Source organism: Melanerpes formicivorus, unplaced genomic scaffold, assembly GCF_026170545.1.
Source record: "Melanerpes formicivorus ecotype bairdi unplaced genomic scaffold, bMelFor1.0.p_v2 SCAF_123, whole genome shotgun sequence".
Lineage (NCBI taxonomy): Eukaryota > Metazoa > Chordata > Aves > Piciformes > Picidae > Melanerpes > Melanerpes formicivorus.
The window spans coordinates 1,216,149-1,234,512 of NW_027142475.1; the positions used below are offsets into that span (position 1 = coordinate 1,216,149).

At 64.9% G+C, this 18,364-nt stretch overlaps 1 protein-coding gene and 1 long non-coding RNA gene across 4 annotated transcripts; one reads left to right on the forward strand and one right to left on the reverse strand.

Annotated features, from left to right (window-relative positions):
- Positions 1-18: 18 nt before the first annotated feature.
- LOC137456437 (uncharacterized) lies at positions 19-7,295 on the reverse strand. Of its 2 annotated transcripts, XR_010991033.1 has the most exons (5): positions 7,221-7,295; positions 6,095-6,179; positions 3,470-3,586; positions 2,891-3,167; positions 19-933 (listed from the first exon to the last, which is right to left on the reverse strand). It is a non-coding gene; the product is annotated as an uncharacterized lncRNA (long non-coding RNA). The 2 variants fall into 2 exon arrangements; XR_010991032.1 differs by lacking the exon at positions 19-933 and having other exon boundaries at positions 2,409-3,167.
- Positions 7,296-8,418: 1,123 nt separating this feature from the next.
- Positions 8,419-17,257, forward strand: TMPRSS4 (transmembrane serine protease 4). 2 transcript variants are annotated; one of them, XM_068167756.1, is made up of 14 exons: positions 8,419-8,451; positions 8,720-8,752; positions 11,560-11,590; positions 11,665-11,778; positions 12,485-12,637; positions 12,744-12,873; positions 13,570-13,671; positions 13,753-13,793; positions 14,588-14,750; positions 15,450-15,616; positions 15,840-15,935; positions 16,078-16,217; positions 16,752-16,901; positions 17,128-17,257. In XM_068167756.1, the coding sequence occupies exons 2-14, from the start codon at positions 8,744-8,746 to the stop codon at positions 17,137-17,139; spliced, it is 1,308 nt and encodes a 435-aa protein (XP_068023857.1). In that variant the 5' UTR covers positions 8,419-8,451; positions 8,720-8,743; the 3' UTR covers positions 17,140-17,257. The 2 variants fall into 2 exon arrangements, with proteins under 2 accessions (XP_068023857.1, XP_068023858.1); XM_068167757.1 differs by lacking the exon at positions 8,419-8,451 and having other exon boundaries at positions 8,504-8,752.
- Positions 17,258-18,364: the final 1,107 nt, after the last annotated feature.

An 18,364-nucleotide genomic window follows, 5' to 3' on the forward strand; every position in this document is an offset into this window, starting at 1 on the left:
TATTGAATGTGTAAATACAGACAGGATGTGGCCCTTCTGCCTTTGCTCCACTCATTTGGACATCCCCTGCTAAGGTCAAGCTGTGCTTTCCCTCCTCAGGCAGGGGCTGTCCCCCGCAGCAGAGGGCTCTGCCTCACAGGGGGAAGGACATTTCCCCAGCACAACAAAAGGAGAACAAACCTTCCCCACCCCAGGAGTTTCACTCTCAGCTGAGGGCCAGGGCAGCTGTCCCAGGGGGATGCTGTGCTGTGGGGAAGCAGCTGGGAAGCTCAGGGGGGGCTCTGGGTGTGCAGCATCCCAATGGGACCACCCAGCAGGCCAGGACAAGGAGCACCCCCAGGGCAGAGCAGGTCCCACACGAGGAGGAGCAGCAACAGTTTGTGTCAGAATGGAAGGAAGATGAGGGGGGAAGGGCTTACCATGAGCTGCCTCTGCCTGCTGCCAGCTCACCAGAGGCTTTCCCCAGCACTCAGTTGCTTCCCAAGAAGCTTCGCCGCTGGGCAGTCCCAGGGAGCTGCTGGTGGGGGGGAAAACCAGCTCGGGGAGTGCTAGTCTTGAGCTGAGGACAGGAATCAGAGCAGGGAGGAGGAGGAGGGCTCCTGGTGCTTTGCTGCCTTTCTGGGTGCCCACTGCCAGCTGTCAGCATCCTTCTGCCCCTCCTTTCCAGCCTCTCTTCCGTCCCGGAGTATTTTAGGGCTTGGGGATTTTCCCTTCCCCCCTCAGCTTCCTCTGAGCAGCAGAGTCATCAAGGGAGCAGCAGAGTCATCGCACAGCGGGAGGGGATTTTTAACCCTCCTCCTTTCAACCCCCTGACGTCAAGCTCTGTGGCCGGATCCTGCGCAGTGCTGAGTGCTGCCGGCTGCTGCTCACCACCAAAGGGTGAAGGGGCGGCTGGGAGGTCACATTTCCCTCTTCCTCCTCCAGGCTCTCCTCCTTTCGAGCGAAGGCAGAGGAGTTTGTCAGCAAGGCACAGCCCGCACAGGCAGGTCGGCTCCGCGCCGGTCCGGCAAGCCCAGGGGCTCTCATTTCCTGGCTTCAGCCACAGCCCAGCGCGGGGAACACCTCCGGCTCCGAGTCCCTCCTGCGAGCAGCCTCCTCCTGCTCCTCCTCCGGCAGGGATCACCACACCTTGGCTGTCCCAGCGAGGGGCTGCACCCCTGCAAACAGCTTCCCCCTGCCCCAGGGTGGACCCTCTGCAAGTGCTGCACCTTTCCCCCAGCAGGGCCCAGAGCCCCCAGCAGGGCACAGAGCCCCCAGCCGGGCACAGAGCCTGTGAGGAGCAGCGCTGGGGAAGCAGAAGGGAAGGGGCTAGGGCCTGGCCACCAGCTCCCTGGCAAGCTGGGCTGTAGCTTGGGGCTCTCTGCTCCCACCTTCACTGCCCCCTCCCTGGAGGTGTTCAGGACCAGGCTGGATGAGGCCCTGAGCAGCCTGGGCTGCTGGGAGGTGTCCCTGCCCATGGCAGGGGCTTGGGACTGGATGGCTTTGAAGGTTCCTTCCAACCCAACCCATTCCATGGTTCTGTGGGGTCCCTGCACACCATGGGGGTGGACTCCTGACTTCTCTCCCTTCTCCTTCTGAGTTTGCAACGAAGCAGTCCCCAAACCCCACTGCCTCACCCCTCCCTGTCTGCTCTCCCAGGCCCAAAGCAGCTTCCCAGGGCTGATTTTGTGCTCCAGGCACCTCCAGGGCCACTTGCTCTGCCAAGAGTGAAGGTTGCTGGGCAGGAGGAAGCCACCAGAAAGTCCAGAGGGGTTTTCTGAGATGTTTCCTTGCACTGTGAGTGCAGAGCACAAATTCCCACACTGGCTGAGGAGGGAAGTCTGCAGCACTCTCACTTCCTTACAGCCTTCTCCCCTGGTGCACAGACCCAGCCCTGCAGTCCTGGGGCTCCTTGTCCACACTCCCCCTGCCCTGTGCCCCGAGAGCCTGGCCCAAGGTCTCCTGGGCATGCAGCCAGCTGGTCCCCAGCAGTGTCTCCAAGCTGTGGGGAAGGTGAATTCTCTCTCCAGGCTGCATGCTGAGGAAGCTTGGGGTAGGGCAGCTCCCTCTTGCCCCAGCTCAATGAAGGGGAGGCTGTGCCAGGGCACCAGCACAGGGGTGGCAGCTGGCACCAGGGAGGGCCAGCAAGAGGAATGCAGCTGCAGGGAGCAGGTGGAGAAGCTCTTTAAAAACCAGAAACCACAGAGTGAGTTTCAGTAGAAATCCAACATTGCCAGGGGCTGCTTGTTACAGAAGCAAGAGCAGAGGAGTTCCCCTGGGCTGGTTTTGGTTGCTCTTTCTGTCTCCAGGGTGGCTGTGAGCAGCATGGGGAAGGGCTGCAGGAGCTCACTCCAGCTCTGAGCCACCTTTGCCACCAGCCACTTGTCCAGCACCAGGCCAAGGGCAGCAGGGCATGGAGAAGGAAATGCAACCCAAAGCCTGCATGGGGGGAGCTGGAGCAGGGCAGAGCTAGGCTGGACACCAGGAGGAAGCTCTGCACAGGGAGGCTGGGGAGACACTGGCACAGGCTGCCCAGGGAGGTGGCTGAGGCTCCATCCCTGGAGCCATTCAGGCTCAGCCTGGCTGTGTCCCTGTGCAGCCTGCTCTGGCTGGAGCTCTCCCTGCTGCCTGCAGGATGCCCTCGGAGGCTGCCTCCCAGCCTGCTGCATTCTGTGAATCTGTAAAACCAAACCAGAGCCCAGGGGAAGCCCTCAGGACCCCACAGCCACGGGGAGGACTTCTGAAGGAAAACCCTCGGGGCTTCCCCAGGGAAAGCTGCGAGGAGGAGGAGGAGGAAGCACGAAGCTGTGGAACACAGCTCCCCACAGAGGCTCCCACCGTGGGCTGCACCAGGGGTGCCAGGGACCTGCCCACCCCGCAGTGGGCAGGGAGGAGCTGGGTGCTGTCCTACCTCCAGGCCAGGCTGGCTCCTCCCTCAGCGCCCCCGGCCGGGGAAGGGCTTGTAGCCGCTCTCGGCGCTGCTCAGGGCTCCGCTGATGCTGAACGGAGGCACCAGCTCCACTGCCACCGACCCCAGCCCGCTGCAGGGATGGCAGAGCCATCAGCCAGCTGCCAGCCCTGGCACCGGTAAGGGTTTGCAGCACTTTGGCACCGTGCGAAGGGAGCTCGCAGCCCACCCCGGGTCCCCACTCACCGCGTGTGGTAGAGGCTGAAGACAAAGTCAGGCCCTGGGGAGGTGGGAAAGAGAGAGCTCAGGGCTGTGGGGTGCCAGGGGCTCACCTTTCCTTTGCCAGGGGCTGGGCAGGGTTGTGGGCATGGGCAGGCAGCCACAGCAGGGCATCCTCCTGCATCCTTCTCCTTGTCCTCTGCTCACCTCCAGCTGCCCCAGAGCCACCCCACTGGGGGGGGTCCCCATCCCTCAGGGAGCAGCAGGCACCAGGCGTGCTCCCCACACCCCAGGCCCTGCAGCCCTTGTCTCTGAGCACCCCCTGCCCAGGGCTGCCTGCCCCCCAGCCCTGCCCCCGCTCACCCCGGCAGCACTGCCCCCGCTGGTACCAGCGCAGGAAGCTGTAGCCCAGCAGCAGCAGCAGCAGCAAGCCCAGCCCCACGCCCAGGGCCGTCCCGAGAGCGCCGAAGGACTCCTGCCCTGGAAAGCAGAAGGAGAAGAGGCTCTGCAGGCCACCACCGCAGGCAGCAGGGCGTCCTGACCATCCCTTGGGGGGCAGGGAGCAGCCGTGGGGCTGGGACACAGCCCTGCACCCTCTGGCTGTGCTCCGCCAGGCTGCTGAGCACTGAGGCAAAGAGATTGTTGCTGTGCTGGAAGCTTTGGCTGGGCTGGAAGCTTGTGCCACCACCTCTGCTGTCCCCAGGGGAGCTGGCAGCAGGGATGGTGACCTGGGAAGGGCACCCAGGGAGGACTGAGGGCAACCCACTGCCCCTCAACCTAAAGAGGAGAGGAATGGCTGCAAACAGCAGCCCAGAGCAGGATTCTCATCTGCTCCCACTCCTGGCCTCGCTGGGAGCTCACCCAGGCACGCCTGGTGCCCATCACCTTGTGCTGGGGGGGGGAGCTGGGCACCCTGGTGGTGCCACTCGCCCTGCCCCTGGTCCTTGCACACTCTGAGCAGAGAGGAGTAGCCAGGAGCCCAGGCTGAGGCTGTCCCAGCGCTCACACGGCCGTGCCCAGGCAGCCCCATTCCTGGGCTGGCAGTTCCCTCTAGAGGATGCAGCTGGCAGGGCAAGCAGCTGGCATGGGGCAACGACCGGGCCACGCAGGCCCTCTGCACCCCTTCCATCCCTCCTGCCCACGCTGCAGGGGCTGGGCAAGTCCAGTGCCAGCCGGCGCTCCTGGCATTGCCAAGGGGACAGCAAGGTGCCCTGGCACAACAGCCTCGACTCTGCTGATGCCAGGCTATGTGCTGCACAGAGCACACCCCCCACAGACCATGGCACAGGCTGGGCACCACGGCAGCTGCAGGAGAGGGTCAGTTGGTTTAAGATCATCAAGTCCACTCCTTGACCCAGTGCTCCCAACCACCCCTCGCCAGCTGCTGCCAGCTCCTCCTCCCCCAGGCCCCTCAGCCAACACCATCTCAGACTCTCCTCTGCTGCCACAGTGGGCACTGGCATGGGCCCACCTCACAGAGGGCACAGCCCCTGGCACACCCACCTGCACCCCAGTATCCCCACAGGGCCTCCCTAACCAGTGAGCTGCCCACTCATCAGTGCCAGTGCAGCCCACTAACCACAACCAGGCAGCGTGGCGGTGGGCACAGCAGCCAGAGCTGTGCCAGGAGGGGACAGCAGGGTCTGCCACCACCCTGGCACATGGTCAGCCCCGCAGTGCCCCCCTGCGGAGGGCTGGGGGTGCAGTCAGGCGCAGGGGGCATGTGCTGGGCACGGAGCCCGGGTGCTGCGCCCTGCAGCGTCAGGAGCGAGGTGAGAGCGGAAGAGGTTGAGCTAAGAGCAGCTAAGTTTAGGCAGCTGCCTGCGGGGTGAGGACACTTCCCCTCTGGTCACACTGTTTACACCGGCGGCCGGGGCCCTCCCCGCAGCTCTGCCTCCCCCTGCTGGGCACCCCGAGCCGCCGGGCAGCGCTGCCAGCCCGGCGGGACCAGCCTGCCCGCTGTGCCAGGGCTGGGGCAGCCGATGCTGCCTGCCTCTGCTGGCAGCCCGGGAGGGGGAGGTCAGGGAGGCTGCCGCGGGGGTGAGTCAGGGCCGGAGCGCGGCGCAGGAGCGTGGCGCAAGCGGCTCCCTGAATCAGCCTCCTGCCGAAACTGCCCTGGCCCCGGCGCCTGCCGCGGGTGGGAGGGTGATGGCTCCCTGCCCCGTGCCGGCCATGGGTGGCACTCCCTGCCCTGACACCCTCGGGAGCAGATGCCCTCCCGGCCAGCCAGATGCCTCCAGGGCAGAGCCCCAGCAGCTGCCAAGCCGCATCTCCACGCAGGGGTTACCAGGCCACCAGCTGTGCCACGGAACCTGCCCAGCTCTGCTCCCTGAGGGGAGCAAGCAGCCACCACCAACTCACCTGCCTGGAGGTCTGTGCCCAGAGCAGTGCCACAGGAGCTGCTCCCAGCTCAGGCTGGGTGGGGGCTGCAGCAGTGCCGGGTGTGTGCTGGAGCCTGGCACGTCCTGCCCGTCCCCTCCTCTCTGGGTGACACAGCTGCCTTACCAGCAGTGCCACAGCAAGGCTGGGCACTGGTCCTCACCCACTGGTTCAACTGGTTCCAGGGGAGAAAGCAGAGGAGCTGCAGCAGACATCAGTCCTCGTGCAATGGGGAGCACATCTGCCGTGCCCCAGCCCGGGGTGGCAGCTCCCAGTCCAGCCCAGCCTCCTCACCAGCACAGGGTGGGCACCATGCCTGACCACGTGGGAAGTTTTGCCCTCCTGGTGCTGGTAGGGCTGCCAGAGGCTGAACTGGGAGCCCCAGGGGCAGAGACACCCCGGCAAGGTAGCTGTGTCCTCTGACTGCCACCTCCTGGCACAGAGCAGCAGCCAGGAGAGGGACAGGGTGGCACTGAGAGCACAGGCCTGGGGGGTCAGGGATGCCCGCGGCAGTTATGGCCTTGTGCAGCCAGGAGGAGGAGGAGGAGGGCAGGAGCCCAGCGTGAAGAGGCCGTTCCTCACCCACTGCCCCCAGGCAGAAGCACTTACGGCTGCCTTCCATCCTCTCCTGATGCCCAGGCTCAGCTGGCACTCACCCCCTGCTGGCAGGAAGAGGGCAAAGCATCTCCTGTGGCTGCAGGTAGAAGGTAAGAGAGAGGAAATAACCAAACATTAACAGCCTGGGAGCTGGGCAGCCAGGGGGGAAACTCCTCCCCCACCCACTGCCTGGTTTGCCTGGCACAGCCTGAGATCACGCCGTGCCCCAGTGCCCCTGGCACAGGGCAGCCAAGGCAGGAGCCAAGCCCCTCAGCAGGCATCCCTGGGAGCACCTCTGTGCCAGCTCCCAGGGGCAATGCCTGGCACCTGCTGGGCTCTTGGCTGCGGTGCAGAGGGGATGATGCTCGTCGTAGATCCTGAGGCCCTGGCAGCGCCTGGCTCGGGCAGGCTGGGACTGGCCCTCACTGGGCAGGGCAGGGGACAGGGTGGATGCCCACAGGGCTCTGGGAGGCTGTCCAGAGCCCTGGGCCAGCCCTGCCTGGCCCCTGCCTGACCCCAGACGCAGCCGTGGTGCCCGGAAGCCTGCGTCATGCCAGGGCAGGGGGGCAGGGCAGGGGGCAGGGCAGGGGGGCAGGGCAGGGGGGCAGGGCAGGCTCCCAGCCGCACTCCAGGAAGCAGAGCCCCGAAGGCACAGGAGGCTGTGACACAACCCCTGCAAACCTCAGCTGCTTCCTCAAAGCCTTCCTCAGCCTCAAAGGGGAAGAGCTGCTCCTGGCAGTGCCACCTCCTGCCCCCACGGTGCTCCCAGGCTGCTCTCCCTGCCATGGCAGCAGGGCCAGGCATGCCCAGGCTGGGCAAGAGCTCACTGCACCACGCTGCATCTCACACCACATTGAGTGCCCACACAGCCTGTGCTGCCCCGTGCCAGTGCCCCCTGTGCCATGCCCCTTGCCCCTTAGCCCAGCTTGTGAGCTGCAGACTCCCACAGAGGCTCTGGGCAGCCTCCTGCACAGAGTGCAGCTGGATCTGCCAGCTGCCACTGCCCACCCCCCATCCCATGGTCAAGGGGCACCACAGGGGCCACGTGGGCAGGAGCTGAGACTGCAATCTGCCAAGGTTCCCACACCTCCTGAGGTGCCTGGGCCCTCACTGGGGGGGTGGGGAGGGTGTCCCTTACCTGCAGAGCCACAGGCAGGTAGATGCCAGGATGCCTGCTCAGGGTTGTGTCACCTTGGGCTCCCTGGCCAAGGAGCTGCCGGTCTGGGATGCTCTGCGGCCTCCCTGCTGGCACAGCTCACAGCCCTGGCAGCAGCAGCAGCTCTGCAGACCGTTGGGAAAGCTTGATTAGAGCAGAGGGTAATTAGCAGCTCAGCAAACCCTGCACACCCACCACTTCCAGCCCTTCCAGACAGCCACCAGCAGGGCTGGCTGCAGCCAGCAGCCTCCATGACCCCAGCCTGCTCCCTGGGCCTGCCTGCCTGTGCCAGGCTGGGGCCAGGGCTGCAGCACACCCGAGCTGGGTGCCCACCCTGCAGCCACAGCCAGCTGCTGCTCCTCCTCCCAGGGTGATTCTGGGAGAGCTTTGCATCAGAGAGGTGCACAGCTCCACGGGCAGCTTCAGCTCCTGCCCATGGGCACAGCACCTTGCCAGGGCAGGGTGTGGAGCCTGCAAGAGCCCCTCTGCCCCTCCACCCCTGCCAGCCCCACCTGGTGCAGCTTCACTGAGCTCATCCAGGCCAAGGCAGCTGCTCTGCAAGGGGTCAGGGGGTTGTGAGAGTGGCACAGCCATGCCTGAGCTCACACCGTGGTCACCCCCCTGCAGAGCCAGGCTGGGCACAGAGCCCTGAGCATCCCCAGGGCCCAGTGGTGTAGGAACAGGCAGGCAGTGTTGTCACAGCACTGGGGAGAAAGAGAGAGGCTTGTCAGAGGGGAAGGTCTGGGAGGCCATGCTCAAGCCTCTGCCCAGCATGCCAGGACACCCCCCCCCACTGTCACAGCCACTGGGCAGGGGGTGGGCACCTTGCTCCCTCTGTGGAGCAACGACTGCCCACAGCCTGGCCAGGGCAGCAGCCACTTGGCAGAGTGGGACCCCTGCCCACTTCCCCCTTCACTCCATGCTGGCCCTATCAGCAGCTCCTGCCAGCCACGACCCTCCCCGCGGGGCTGGGCAGGGCAGGGCCACCCATCCCGAGTGACCCCGGAGCACCTCCCGGCCCTGCAACCTCCTGTGCAAACTCTCCTGCTTTCCTCCTCCACCTACCAAACCCTCTGTTTGAAAACACCCTGGGTGCCAGGCGGAAGAGCCCTGGCCGTGGGTTCCTCTTGCCACCGGGAGAGCAGCGGGAGGAATCCTGCTCTGTCAGTCAGGGCGCTCCTGATAAGCTCCCGGGGTGCCAGCGGCGCCGCGGGTGAGTCACGCTGCAGGGGCAGATGCTGGGGAGGCTGCTGCAGGGGCTGGTGCTGCTGACAGACCGGTGTTGGGTTACAGAGGGAATCGTAACTCCTGTTTCACAACTCCCGGGGTGGGTTTTAAGGCGTTCTCGGCCGCTCCTGCCCCACACTCGGCGCAGCGCGGCCGGCGGCGGAGCAGCCGCAGGGGTGGCAGCGCCAGGGCCGGCCCCGGGGCTCCCCGGGCATCAGGGCACCCGCGGGAGGATATTTGCTGGGTTTCTGCAGGCCAGAAGACCGCGCCAGGGCTGGATGAACATGGTGAGTTACCGACAGCTCTGCCCCATCCCTGCGTGCCAGCCCTTCGCCCCAGGAGGGGGCAGCCAGGACCCCAGGGCTGGGGTCTCTCACAGCCCAGCTCTGCCGGGAGCAGGGCAGGAGCCACGAGACAGCCCAGGCTCAGAAGAGCTGCTGCTCCCTGACCCCCTCAGCACCCAGGCAGGGAACAGCTGTACCCATCTCCACCCCTCCCATGACTGCTGGAGGTGGCACTGGCTGTGCCCATCAGCTCTTGCTCCCACATCTCTGTGCACTAAAAGCAGAGAAGTAAGGCAGCAGCACCTCACAGGAGTGCTCTTGAGGACCAGATGCCCTTCTGGAGTGTCTTATCCACCCCAAGAGGGGGCTGGTTCCCTGGCAACGCCTGGGCAAAAGCCTGGCACCCCTGCCCTCAGCAGGGCACTGCCAGTCCCTCTGCTCAGCACAAGGGACACGCTTGGCTTCCCACAGCGCCTTCTGCAAGCAAGGCCCTGGCCACCAAACCCCAGCCTGGCATGCAGTCCCTCCCTAGCAGGAAGAGGCTTCCCTGGTAGAGGGCAGCCACACATGGCACATCTTGCTGGGCACTTCAAAACCCTTCCCCAGCCATCCCTGGGGACGTCGTCCCCGGCGCGGTGGGGACCTCACCCTCCTGCACGCTGGGACAGCTCCTGCTGCCCTGCAGCCAGGGAGAGAGCCCCAGAGCCAAGCACCCTCTGGGGATGGGCTCTGCAGGGACCGTTAGGATCCTGTTATCCAGGTCATGCCCAGTCCAGCTCTGCGGTGACACAAGAGGTCAGCATGAGGAAGGACCAGCCCCAGGTGCCCTCAGCTGGCTGTGTGCTGGAGGACGTGGGTGGTGTTTGGGAGCAGCAGGCCTGGTGTGACAAAGCTCCCAGGGCTCCTGCATGCACCAGATGGGAGATCCAGCAGCCACCTTCCCCTTCCCATCCTTCCCTCCTGCTCCCAGCAGGTCCCAGACTCCCTGGCACCAGGAGCTGGGCTCCATGCTGCCAGGAGCTGAGCTGAAGCTGGGATGCCCTGGTAGCACTGGAGTGTCCTTACAGGAGCCAGGAAGAGCCAAGGGGCTGTGCAGAGCCCATGGAGGAGCTGGGCACCAGCCACAACTTGCCCATGCTTGGCACTGATGCCAGCTCAGCCCAGCTGTGTGACAAAAGGCCCCAAGCACTTCCTCAGAGGAGCCAGAGGGCTGCTTGCTGGGCACAGCCACATGCCCACAGCACTGCCAGCACTGCCCCTCCTTGTTCCCAGGCTGAGGAGCAGCCAGTGCTGAAGCCACACAGGAGGCTGTGAGGGGGCAGTGGAAGCTGAGCTGGCAGCTCCTGGTGTGAGACCACAAACAATCATTTGGCAAACCCCTGCTGCCAGAGCCCTTGTGCCTGGCTGGACTTGCCCAACCACAGGGACCTGGAGAGGGAGGGCTCTACCACTCCCTCCTACCCAACCTGAAGCTGGAGCTCAGCCTCCCCACAGCCTCCTGGCCTCACCCTGCTGCTGTTCTGCGAGGGGCTGAGCCCCAAGGAGCCTCTGCTCTCGTGTGAGACACCAAACCAACCTCTCCAGCCCAGAGCAAAGCCTGGAGCTCCACAGCCACAGGAGCAAAGGCCTCTCAACCCTGAACCCTTCTGAGCTGTGCACCTGCATCCCTGAGCTCCTTGCAGTGGTTTAAATCTTCCTTACCTCTGCTCCTGCTGGGTAGAAGCCCTGCAAAAAAAAATCATCTCCTCTTACCTCTCCTGCTGGAGTCCAGGAGCAACAGCAGAGGAAAGAGCTTGCTCAGGTCTGGAAGGACACTCGAGGGAGAAGTGTGCTGCCTCCCACCACCCCAGCAAGGCAGGAGAAGACTTTCAAGCTGCAAACTACCAGGAGAGAGCTCGACAGCGTGGTCCAAGCACAGCTGAACAGCAGGGCAGCAGGAATGGACAATCCAAACACCCCCCAGCCCCAGGGGGGGCTCTGGTCCCTGCCCAGCACCAACCCTTCCACCACGAGCAGGGGCAGCGCCCTCAGCAGCGGCTGGAGCAGCTCCCGGGACCTTTCCCGCTGCCGGTGGGCATCTCCCGGAGGGAGGCGGTGACAGCAGAGCGGTTCAGAGGAGACGAGGAGAGACCACTGCCTGGTCCGGCCCCGCCTGCCCGCAGGGCTGTGTTTGCTGCGTGTCCTAGCAGCAGCGCAGCGCAGCCCTGCCTGCCCTGTCCCCACGGGCTGGGCTCCTGCCGCAGCAGCCTCCTCGGGAGCGCTCAGGCTCCGCCGCTCGGTCCCTGACCCCAGGCTGAGCCTGACCTAGGCGGCGCAGCCTTGAGGGCACCTGGATTCGGGCTCAGGGCTTCTTGGCACAAAGGGAAGTGCCACGTTCGCGATGCCTGCGCTTCCCCAGCCTCTGCGGCGCCAGAGCCCGCAGCAAGACAGCACCAACGCAGTTACTGGAGCAACGCTGCTGGTGCCCACGGGAGCGACCCAGCCAGGGACCCCAGGTGGCAGCAGAGCCCTGCGCTGTCACGCCAGGACGTGCCAGTCCCTGCTGCCCCCTCCATGCCCAGCAGCGCTCAAGCAATCCCAGCTGTGGGTTGGGGCAGCCGAGTTCCTGGTGGGCTTCAAGCAAGCCAAGGAGAGGGCAGCCTCCATCCCTGCCCCTCTGGGCTGCGCTGCCCTGCCCAGGGTGATCATGTCAGCAGTGTGATGGGCACGGCAGTTGGCACCAGGAATCACCAGCTGGGCCAGGCTGCCACAGACCTTTCCCACCTGCCAGCCACGTTCCTGGCTAACTGCCTCTCCCCTCTGCTTTGCAGGACCTGGCCTCCGAGCGGCTGAACGGCAGAGGTAATGCCCGCGGGAGCCGGGGGTGCTGCCAGGCTGTGCCAGGCGACGCGGGGCCACGCTCCTCTGTGTTGCAGGTCCCAGCACTCGGCGCAAAGCCTCCCCGGCGCGGGAGTCCTTCAAGCGCATCGGCATCCCCGTCCTGGCGCTGCTGCTCAGCCTCACCTGCCTGCTGATGATCGGCTTCCTGGGTACGGCTCCTCCCCTCCTTCCATGCCTCAGCGAACACCTCCTGGGCCCCAGGGCTCAGCCACCGCCTTGCTGAGCCCCCCAAAGCCAGCCCTGAGCCTGCCCAGCTGAGCTCAGCACCCAGCTCCCCTTTCCCAGCATGACCAGCAGGACAAGGGGGGTTTTCCTCCCCCTCTGCTCTGCCCTGCCGAGACCACAGCTGCAGGATTGTGTCCAGTTCTGAGCTCCCCAGTTCAAGAGGGACAGAGAAATAGCTGAGAGCATCCAATGTAGGCCAGGAGGATGATGAAGGGGCTGAAACAGATGTCTGAGGAGGAAGGGCTGAGAGCCCTGGGGCTGCTGAGCCAGGCAAAGAGCAGCCCCAGAGGGGATCTGATCAATGTTTATAAACACCTGAGGGGTGGGGGGCAAGCAGCAGGGGCCAGGCTCCTTGCAGTGCCCTGTGACAGGACAAGGGGCAGAGGACCCAAACTGGAACCCAGGAGGTTCCACCTCAACATGAGGAGAAACTTCCTTGGTGTGAGGCTGCTGGAGCCTGGAGCAGGCTGCCCAGAGAGGTTGTGCAGCCTCCTGCTCTGGAGGCTTTCCAGCCCCAGCTGGCTGTGTTCTGTGTGCCCTGCCCTGGGTGCTGCTGCTCTGGCAGGGGGCTTGGAGTGGATGATCCCTGGAGGTCCCTTCCAACCCCTCCCATTCTGTGACCCCCTCCAGTCAAGCTCTACCTGGACTACCACTACTTCTTCTGCAAGCAGCCCCTGAAGCTGGTGAGGCTGCAGCAGGTGTGTGATGGGCAGCTGGACTGCCTGCACGGCGAGGATGAGGCCAACTGCCCCCAGTGGGTCCCTCAGGGGCCACCAGCTGAGGGTGAGTCCAGGACCCCCTGCTGGAGCTGTGCAGGGGCTGGGAGCTGTGCAGGGGCTGGGAGCTGCAGCAAGCCTCTGCCTGCTGAAGCCTTTGTGTCCCTCCCCAGCTCGTGTCTCCAAAGACAGATCCATCCTGCAGGTGCTCAACAGGAACACTGGAGCCTGGTCCTGCATCTGCTATGACCACTTCAACCTGGGGCTGGCAAAAGCAGCCTGTGAGCAGATGGGCTACAGGAGGTACCAGGCTGCTTCCTCCACACCTCTAACACCTTCTCATCCATCCCTCCCTCCCCCTCCCACCTTCTCCATCCTGTTTTACATCCATCCCCCTCCAACCTTATCCATCCATCCATCCATCCATCCCCCTCCAACCTTCTCCATCCCTCCCTCCCTCTCTCCCCTCTCCCATCAGAGCTCTCTCCAGGCCAGGCTCTGGTTATTTATGAGGCACTCAGAGCTCTGCACTAATGCTTTTGGTCCGGCCCCACCACACAGAGCACTCTGTGTCCCTCAGAGCTGGCTGCTCTCGGTGCTAGATGCCCTGGCAGCCTCCCGTGTCAGCACAGCCCTGTGCCCATTGTCTCTCACTCTGTCCCCAGCCCAGGGGCACCCTGCCCTGCTCCTGCTGCTTGGCCAGGGCAGGTGCCAGGGAGAAGGAGGGCTCTGGTGTCTGAGCCCTGATTGGAACCCCAACAGAGCCCAAGGTGGCACTTTCCAGCCCCAGAACTCAAGGACAAAGGCTCTAAGCCCCAGCCTCAAATGTCACAAGAGGTCACTGCAGTGACGCCCCTGAGGCCCCCCCCGGGTGCCTGCAGCTCCCTGAACAGCAGGGGGTAGCCTCCCTTCCCTCAGCCCCCAGTGCCCCGCTGGCAGCACGCCTGGCACTGTGCCCCCCCAGGGTGGCCCTGCTGACTGTGCCCTCCTGTCCCTCAGCACCCCAACTTTCCGGGAGGAGGAGGTGGGCACAGGGCAGCCCCTGCCTCCCCGAGAGCTTGTGCTGACCAACGGCAGCCTGCAGATGCCTGAGCCAGGCAGGTGAGTGCTGGGGCTCTGCAGGGTCCTCCCCGTGCCCTGAGTCCTGCCAGACCTGGCCACAGCTCTCCCTCCCCCCTCCAGGAAATGCCTCTCTGGAAAGGCTGTTTCCCTCTTCTGCTCCAGTGAGTACCACGCTGCCCTCTGTACCTTGTGAGGGTCTCACGCTGCTGCAGCTCCTCCTTGCTGGCACGGCCCCTCGGGGCTGCGCTCTGCCCCCAGGAGCTCAGCTCTGCCCCCAGGAGCTCCGCTCCGCCCCGAGCCCTGCTCCTCCCCACCCTGGTTCTCATCAGAGCAATTGGCTTCCCCTGCTGCTTATGAAGGCAGCACAAACCTCCCTGAAAGGAGGCACCCAAGGCAGTTGTCCCAAGCAGCTGCCTGGGTGGGTCTTATTTAGCTGATGAATTGCCTCTCTTAGTGGCCCTGGCGGGCTGCAGAAGTCAAAGGGACACTGGCACAGGCTGCCCAGGGAGGCTGTGGATGTGCCCTCCCTGGAGGTGCTCAGGGCCAGGCTGGATGAGACCTTGAGCAGCCTGGGCTGGTGGGAGGTGTCCCTGCCCATGGCAGGGGGCTGGGACTGGGTGATCTTGAAGGTCTCTTTCAACCCAACCCATTCCATGAACCTGTGAACCACTTTGAGCAAGCCTGAGAATGGTTTAGCTTGGAAGGGACCTTAAAGATCATCCAATTGCAACCCCCCCTGGGCACACACACCACAGAAGTGCCAGGGGGTGCCAAGGGTGCCACGAAGAGGGGGTGTGGGCAGTGTCACCGGGAGGGGGATGAAGCACCTGGGGGGCGTGGGAGCCTCTGCCCCCCACACCCGAGGCCGGAGGACAGGGCAGGAGCTGTGCTGCTGATGTGCTGCTGATGTGCTGCTGATGTGCTGCTGATGTGCTGCTGTGCCTCTGCCCGGCAGGAGGCTGTGGGGAGAGCGTGAGGACCCCCCGCGTGCTGGGGGGCACCCCGGCTGCCATCGAGGCCTGGCCCTGGCAGGTCAGCCTGCAGTACAGGAAGGAGCACATCTGTGCAGGCAGCATCATCGACCCCAGCTGGGTGCTGACAGCAGCACACTGCTTCAAGTGAGTGCCACCTGCCTGCTCAGCTGGCACCTGTGTGCCAGGGCTGCTGAGGGTCCCCCAGGCCTTTGGGGCTAAGGTGCTCAGCTCTGCTCCAGTGAGCTGTGCCCAGCTCTGGCATCTCCAACACAAGAGGGACAGGGACCTGCTGGAGTGGGTCCAGAGGAGGCCACAGAGATGATCAGAGGGCTGGAGAAGCTCTGCCATGGGGACAGGCTGGGAGAGTTGGGGCTGCACAGCCTGGAGAGGAGAAGGCTGCAGGGAGAGCTCAGAGCTGCAGCTCAGGGTCTGCAGGGAGCTGCAGGCAGGCTGGGGAGGGACTGCTCAGCAGGGCTGGGGGTGGCAGGAGCAGGAGCAAGGCTTTGAGACTGGAGCAGGGCAGAGGTAGGTTGGGCACCAGGAGGAAGCTCTGCACAGGGAGGCTGGGGAGACACTGGCACAGGCTGCCCAGGGAGGTGGCTGAGGCTCCATCCCTGGAGCCCTTCAGGCTCAGCCTGGCTGTGTCCCTGTGCAGCCTGCTCTGGCTGGAGCTCTCCCTGCTGCCTGCAGGGGGTGGGGGGTGGCCGAGATGCCCTTTGAGGCTCCCTTCCAGCCTGATGCCATCTGTGAAGCTGTGAGCCCTCAAAGCCTGAGCAGGGCAGGCTGCAGGCACAGCCCCAGAGGGTGAGGGAGGGCAGCAGTGCCAGAGGTGTCTGTGCACAGGAACAACCCCATCATCCAGAGCTGGAGAGTCAAGGCTGGCTCCAACCTGCTCTCGGGCACTGCCACCCTGGCTGTGGAGAAGGTTTTCCTGGCCCAGGCGACTCCTGCGTCCCCCAGGGACAATGACATCGCCCTGGTGAAGCTGCACTCCCCCCTGCGGCTCTCAGGTGAGCTCTGGCACCGACCTGCCCCCCGCAGCCCCTCCTGGCGGCGCTGAGAGCTGGGCTGGGGGAGCTGCGCCCCGGCCGGCAGCGCTCGGTGGGCACCAAGTGGCTGTGCCTGGGCTGCCTTCCTGAAGGGGCAGGGGGGAGTTGGCACACGGCCCCAGCGAGGGGCACCTGCCCCCCCAGCCCCCCCAGGCACCTCCTGCACCTCACCTCTCCTGAGCAGACAGCTGCAGGCCCATCTGCCTGCCCTACTTCGACGAGGAGCTGGTGCCAGGCACACCCCTGTGGGTGATAGGCTGGGGCTACATGCAGCAGCACGGTGAGTGGGAGGGCACGGGGGTGGGCACCACGCCTGGGTGAGGCCAGGGCAGAGCCCCCCCAGCGCTGCTGGTGGGAGGGGATGGGCTCCCTGCTCGCCTAGGGCTGCTGGGGAGCCTCTCTGAGCAGCCACGTCTGCGCAGGCAAGCTGTCAGACACCCTGCAGCAGGCAGAGGTGAGGCTGATCGATAAGGAGAGCTGCAACCTGGCTGCCTACCACGGGGCTGTCACCCAGAGGATGCTGTGTGCTGGCCTGCCCCAGGGAGGGGTGGACACCTGCCAGGTGAGGGCTGGGCTGGGGCCCACCGACCAGTGACTGTCAAGTCTGGGGAGGAGCAGCTGAGGGAGCTGGAGGTGTTTAGTGGGGAGGAGAGGAGGCTGAGGGAGACCTCATTGCTCTCTGCAGCTCCCTGGGAGGAGGCTGCAGGGAGCTGGGGGTTGGGCTCTTCCTGTCCCCAGTCTCAGGTGACAGAAGGAGAGGAAATGGCCTGGAATGTGCCAGGGGAGGGACAGGTTGGAGATGAGGAAAAGCTTCTTTGCTACCAGAGTGGTCAGGGACTGGCAGAGGCTGCCCAGGGAGGTGGTGGAGTCCCCATCCCTGGAGGGGTTCCAGAGCTCTGTGTCCATGGCACCAGGGGCCATGGTTTGGTGGCCAGGGTGGTGCTGGGTCGCTGCCTGGCTGCCCTCAGAGGGCTTTGCCAACCCAAACCACTTCTGTGATCCCACAGAGGAGCCTCTGGGGCTGGCTGTGAGCTGTGGCAGTGGGCACTGAGCTGAGGGCTCCTCAGCCCCTCCTCAGAGGCTCTGTCCTTGGCAGGGGGACAGCGGAGGGCCCCTGCTCTACCTGGGGGGGCACTGGCAGGTGGTGGGCATCGTCAGCTGGGGCCAGGGCTGCGGCACCCCCAGCAACCCTGGCGTCTACACCAGCGTCCGCGGCTACCTCGACTGGATCTACAGCGTCCGGAGGGTCAGTGCCGGCTGCTCCACCACACAGGTTTTGGGGGGCAGTGGGGAAGGGCTGGGGCAACCCCTTGGCAGCTCCACACAGAGGGCAAATCACTCTGGTGGCTGCGGGGGTGGGCACTGCAGGCAGGCAGCCCCCTCGGGCGGGTTCCTGAAGGACGTGGCTGCGTTCTCCCCCTGCCGGTGTTTGCCCTCTCGAAGTTTGGCACTTCTTCTCTCTCTCCTTCCAGTCAGAGCTCTGAGGCCTGCTGGGACAGGTCCCTCCTCTCTCCCCGAGCTCCCTCCCCGTCCCTCAGCACTTGGCCCCCTCAGCCCTGGCAGCAGCTGGGGAGTGGATCTCCAGCGGCGGAAGGCGAGCGGTGCCTCGGGAACCCTGCCCGGAGAGCTGGGATGTGATGCACCAGAGGCCAGCCAAGGGCCAGAGGGCAGCTGGGGGGTGTTGGCCACTGACACCACGGGGGAAGCTGAGCAGCTCCAGCTCCCTTCCGGAGAAGGATTAACTTCTTGTCCTGTGCTGCCCCCGCGGCGGCAGGAAGGCTCCTGGGGGGCTGAGCCGCTGCGCGGTCCCTGCCGCGGCACAGGCGGGGAGGAGCTCGCATTAAACCAAACCGCTTGGTTGCTGTTTGTTTTTTCAGGCAGCCTCGGGAGGCTTTGTCCCTCTTGCTGGCGGGGGTGTCTGTCACTGTGCCCCCCAGGCTGTGCCCCAGCAAGAGGCAGGGACCCTTGCTGGCTCTCACGGACAAGGAGCTGCTGCACACCCAAGTGCTGCACGGAGCTCAGGCAATCGGTCAGACAAGCTGCTGGGGTCGGCTTAAAGGACTGGAAGCAAAGGAGGAGGTTAGGCAGGATGTTAAAATTGACTGGAATTGACTTTCCCTCCCCTGACCTCAGCCTCAGGAGAAGGGGAGAGCGGGGGGGGGGGGGCTGGTCTCCTCCCGGCTATCAGGTGATAGGATGAGAGGAAATGGCCTGAAGTTGTGCCAGGGAAGGCTTAGGTTGGAGAGGAGGAACAATCTCTGTGCTGCCAGAGACTGGCAGAGGCTGCCCAGGGAGGTGGTGGAGTCCCCATGCCTGGAGGGGCTGCAGAGAGCTGTGGCCGTGGCACCGGGGGCCATGGTGTGGGGGCCAGGGAGGGATTGGGCTGCTGCTTGGACCTCAGATCTTGGAGTCAGCTCTCTGCTGCTGTGGGCAGAGGCAGGGCCCACGCTGAGCCTGAGCAGGCAGCCACAGGGAGTGTCTCTAGTAAACGTCAACTTTATTGGATCCAAGGCAAAGCTAAGGAAACCTCTGCGGTGCAAAGATGTGCTGGAGGGCAGCGCACAGCCCGGGCCCCACCCCCGCCGCCTGCCCCCACTTATCTCCTAGGTGCAGGTACTGGATGCTCACACACAGGCGTGTCTGTCACACCACACACCTCCCCAGGGCCTTCTCCCCCTGCACACCCCAGAAAACCCCTTCAGACCCCTC

Coding starts and splice junctions, on each gene's coding strand:
- TMPRSS4 (XM_068167756.1), top strand. Junction 15,936..16,077: donor GGGCTACATGCAGCAGCACG/GTGAGTGGGAGG, acceptor ACGTCTGCGCAG/GCAAGCTGTCAGACACCCTG. Junction 16,218..16,751: donor GAGGGGTGGACACCTGCCAG/GTGAGGGCTGGG, acceptor TGTCCTTGGCAG/GGGGACAGCGGAGGGCCCCT.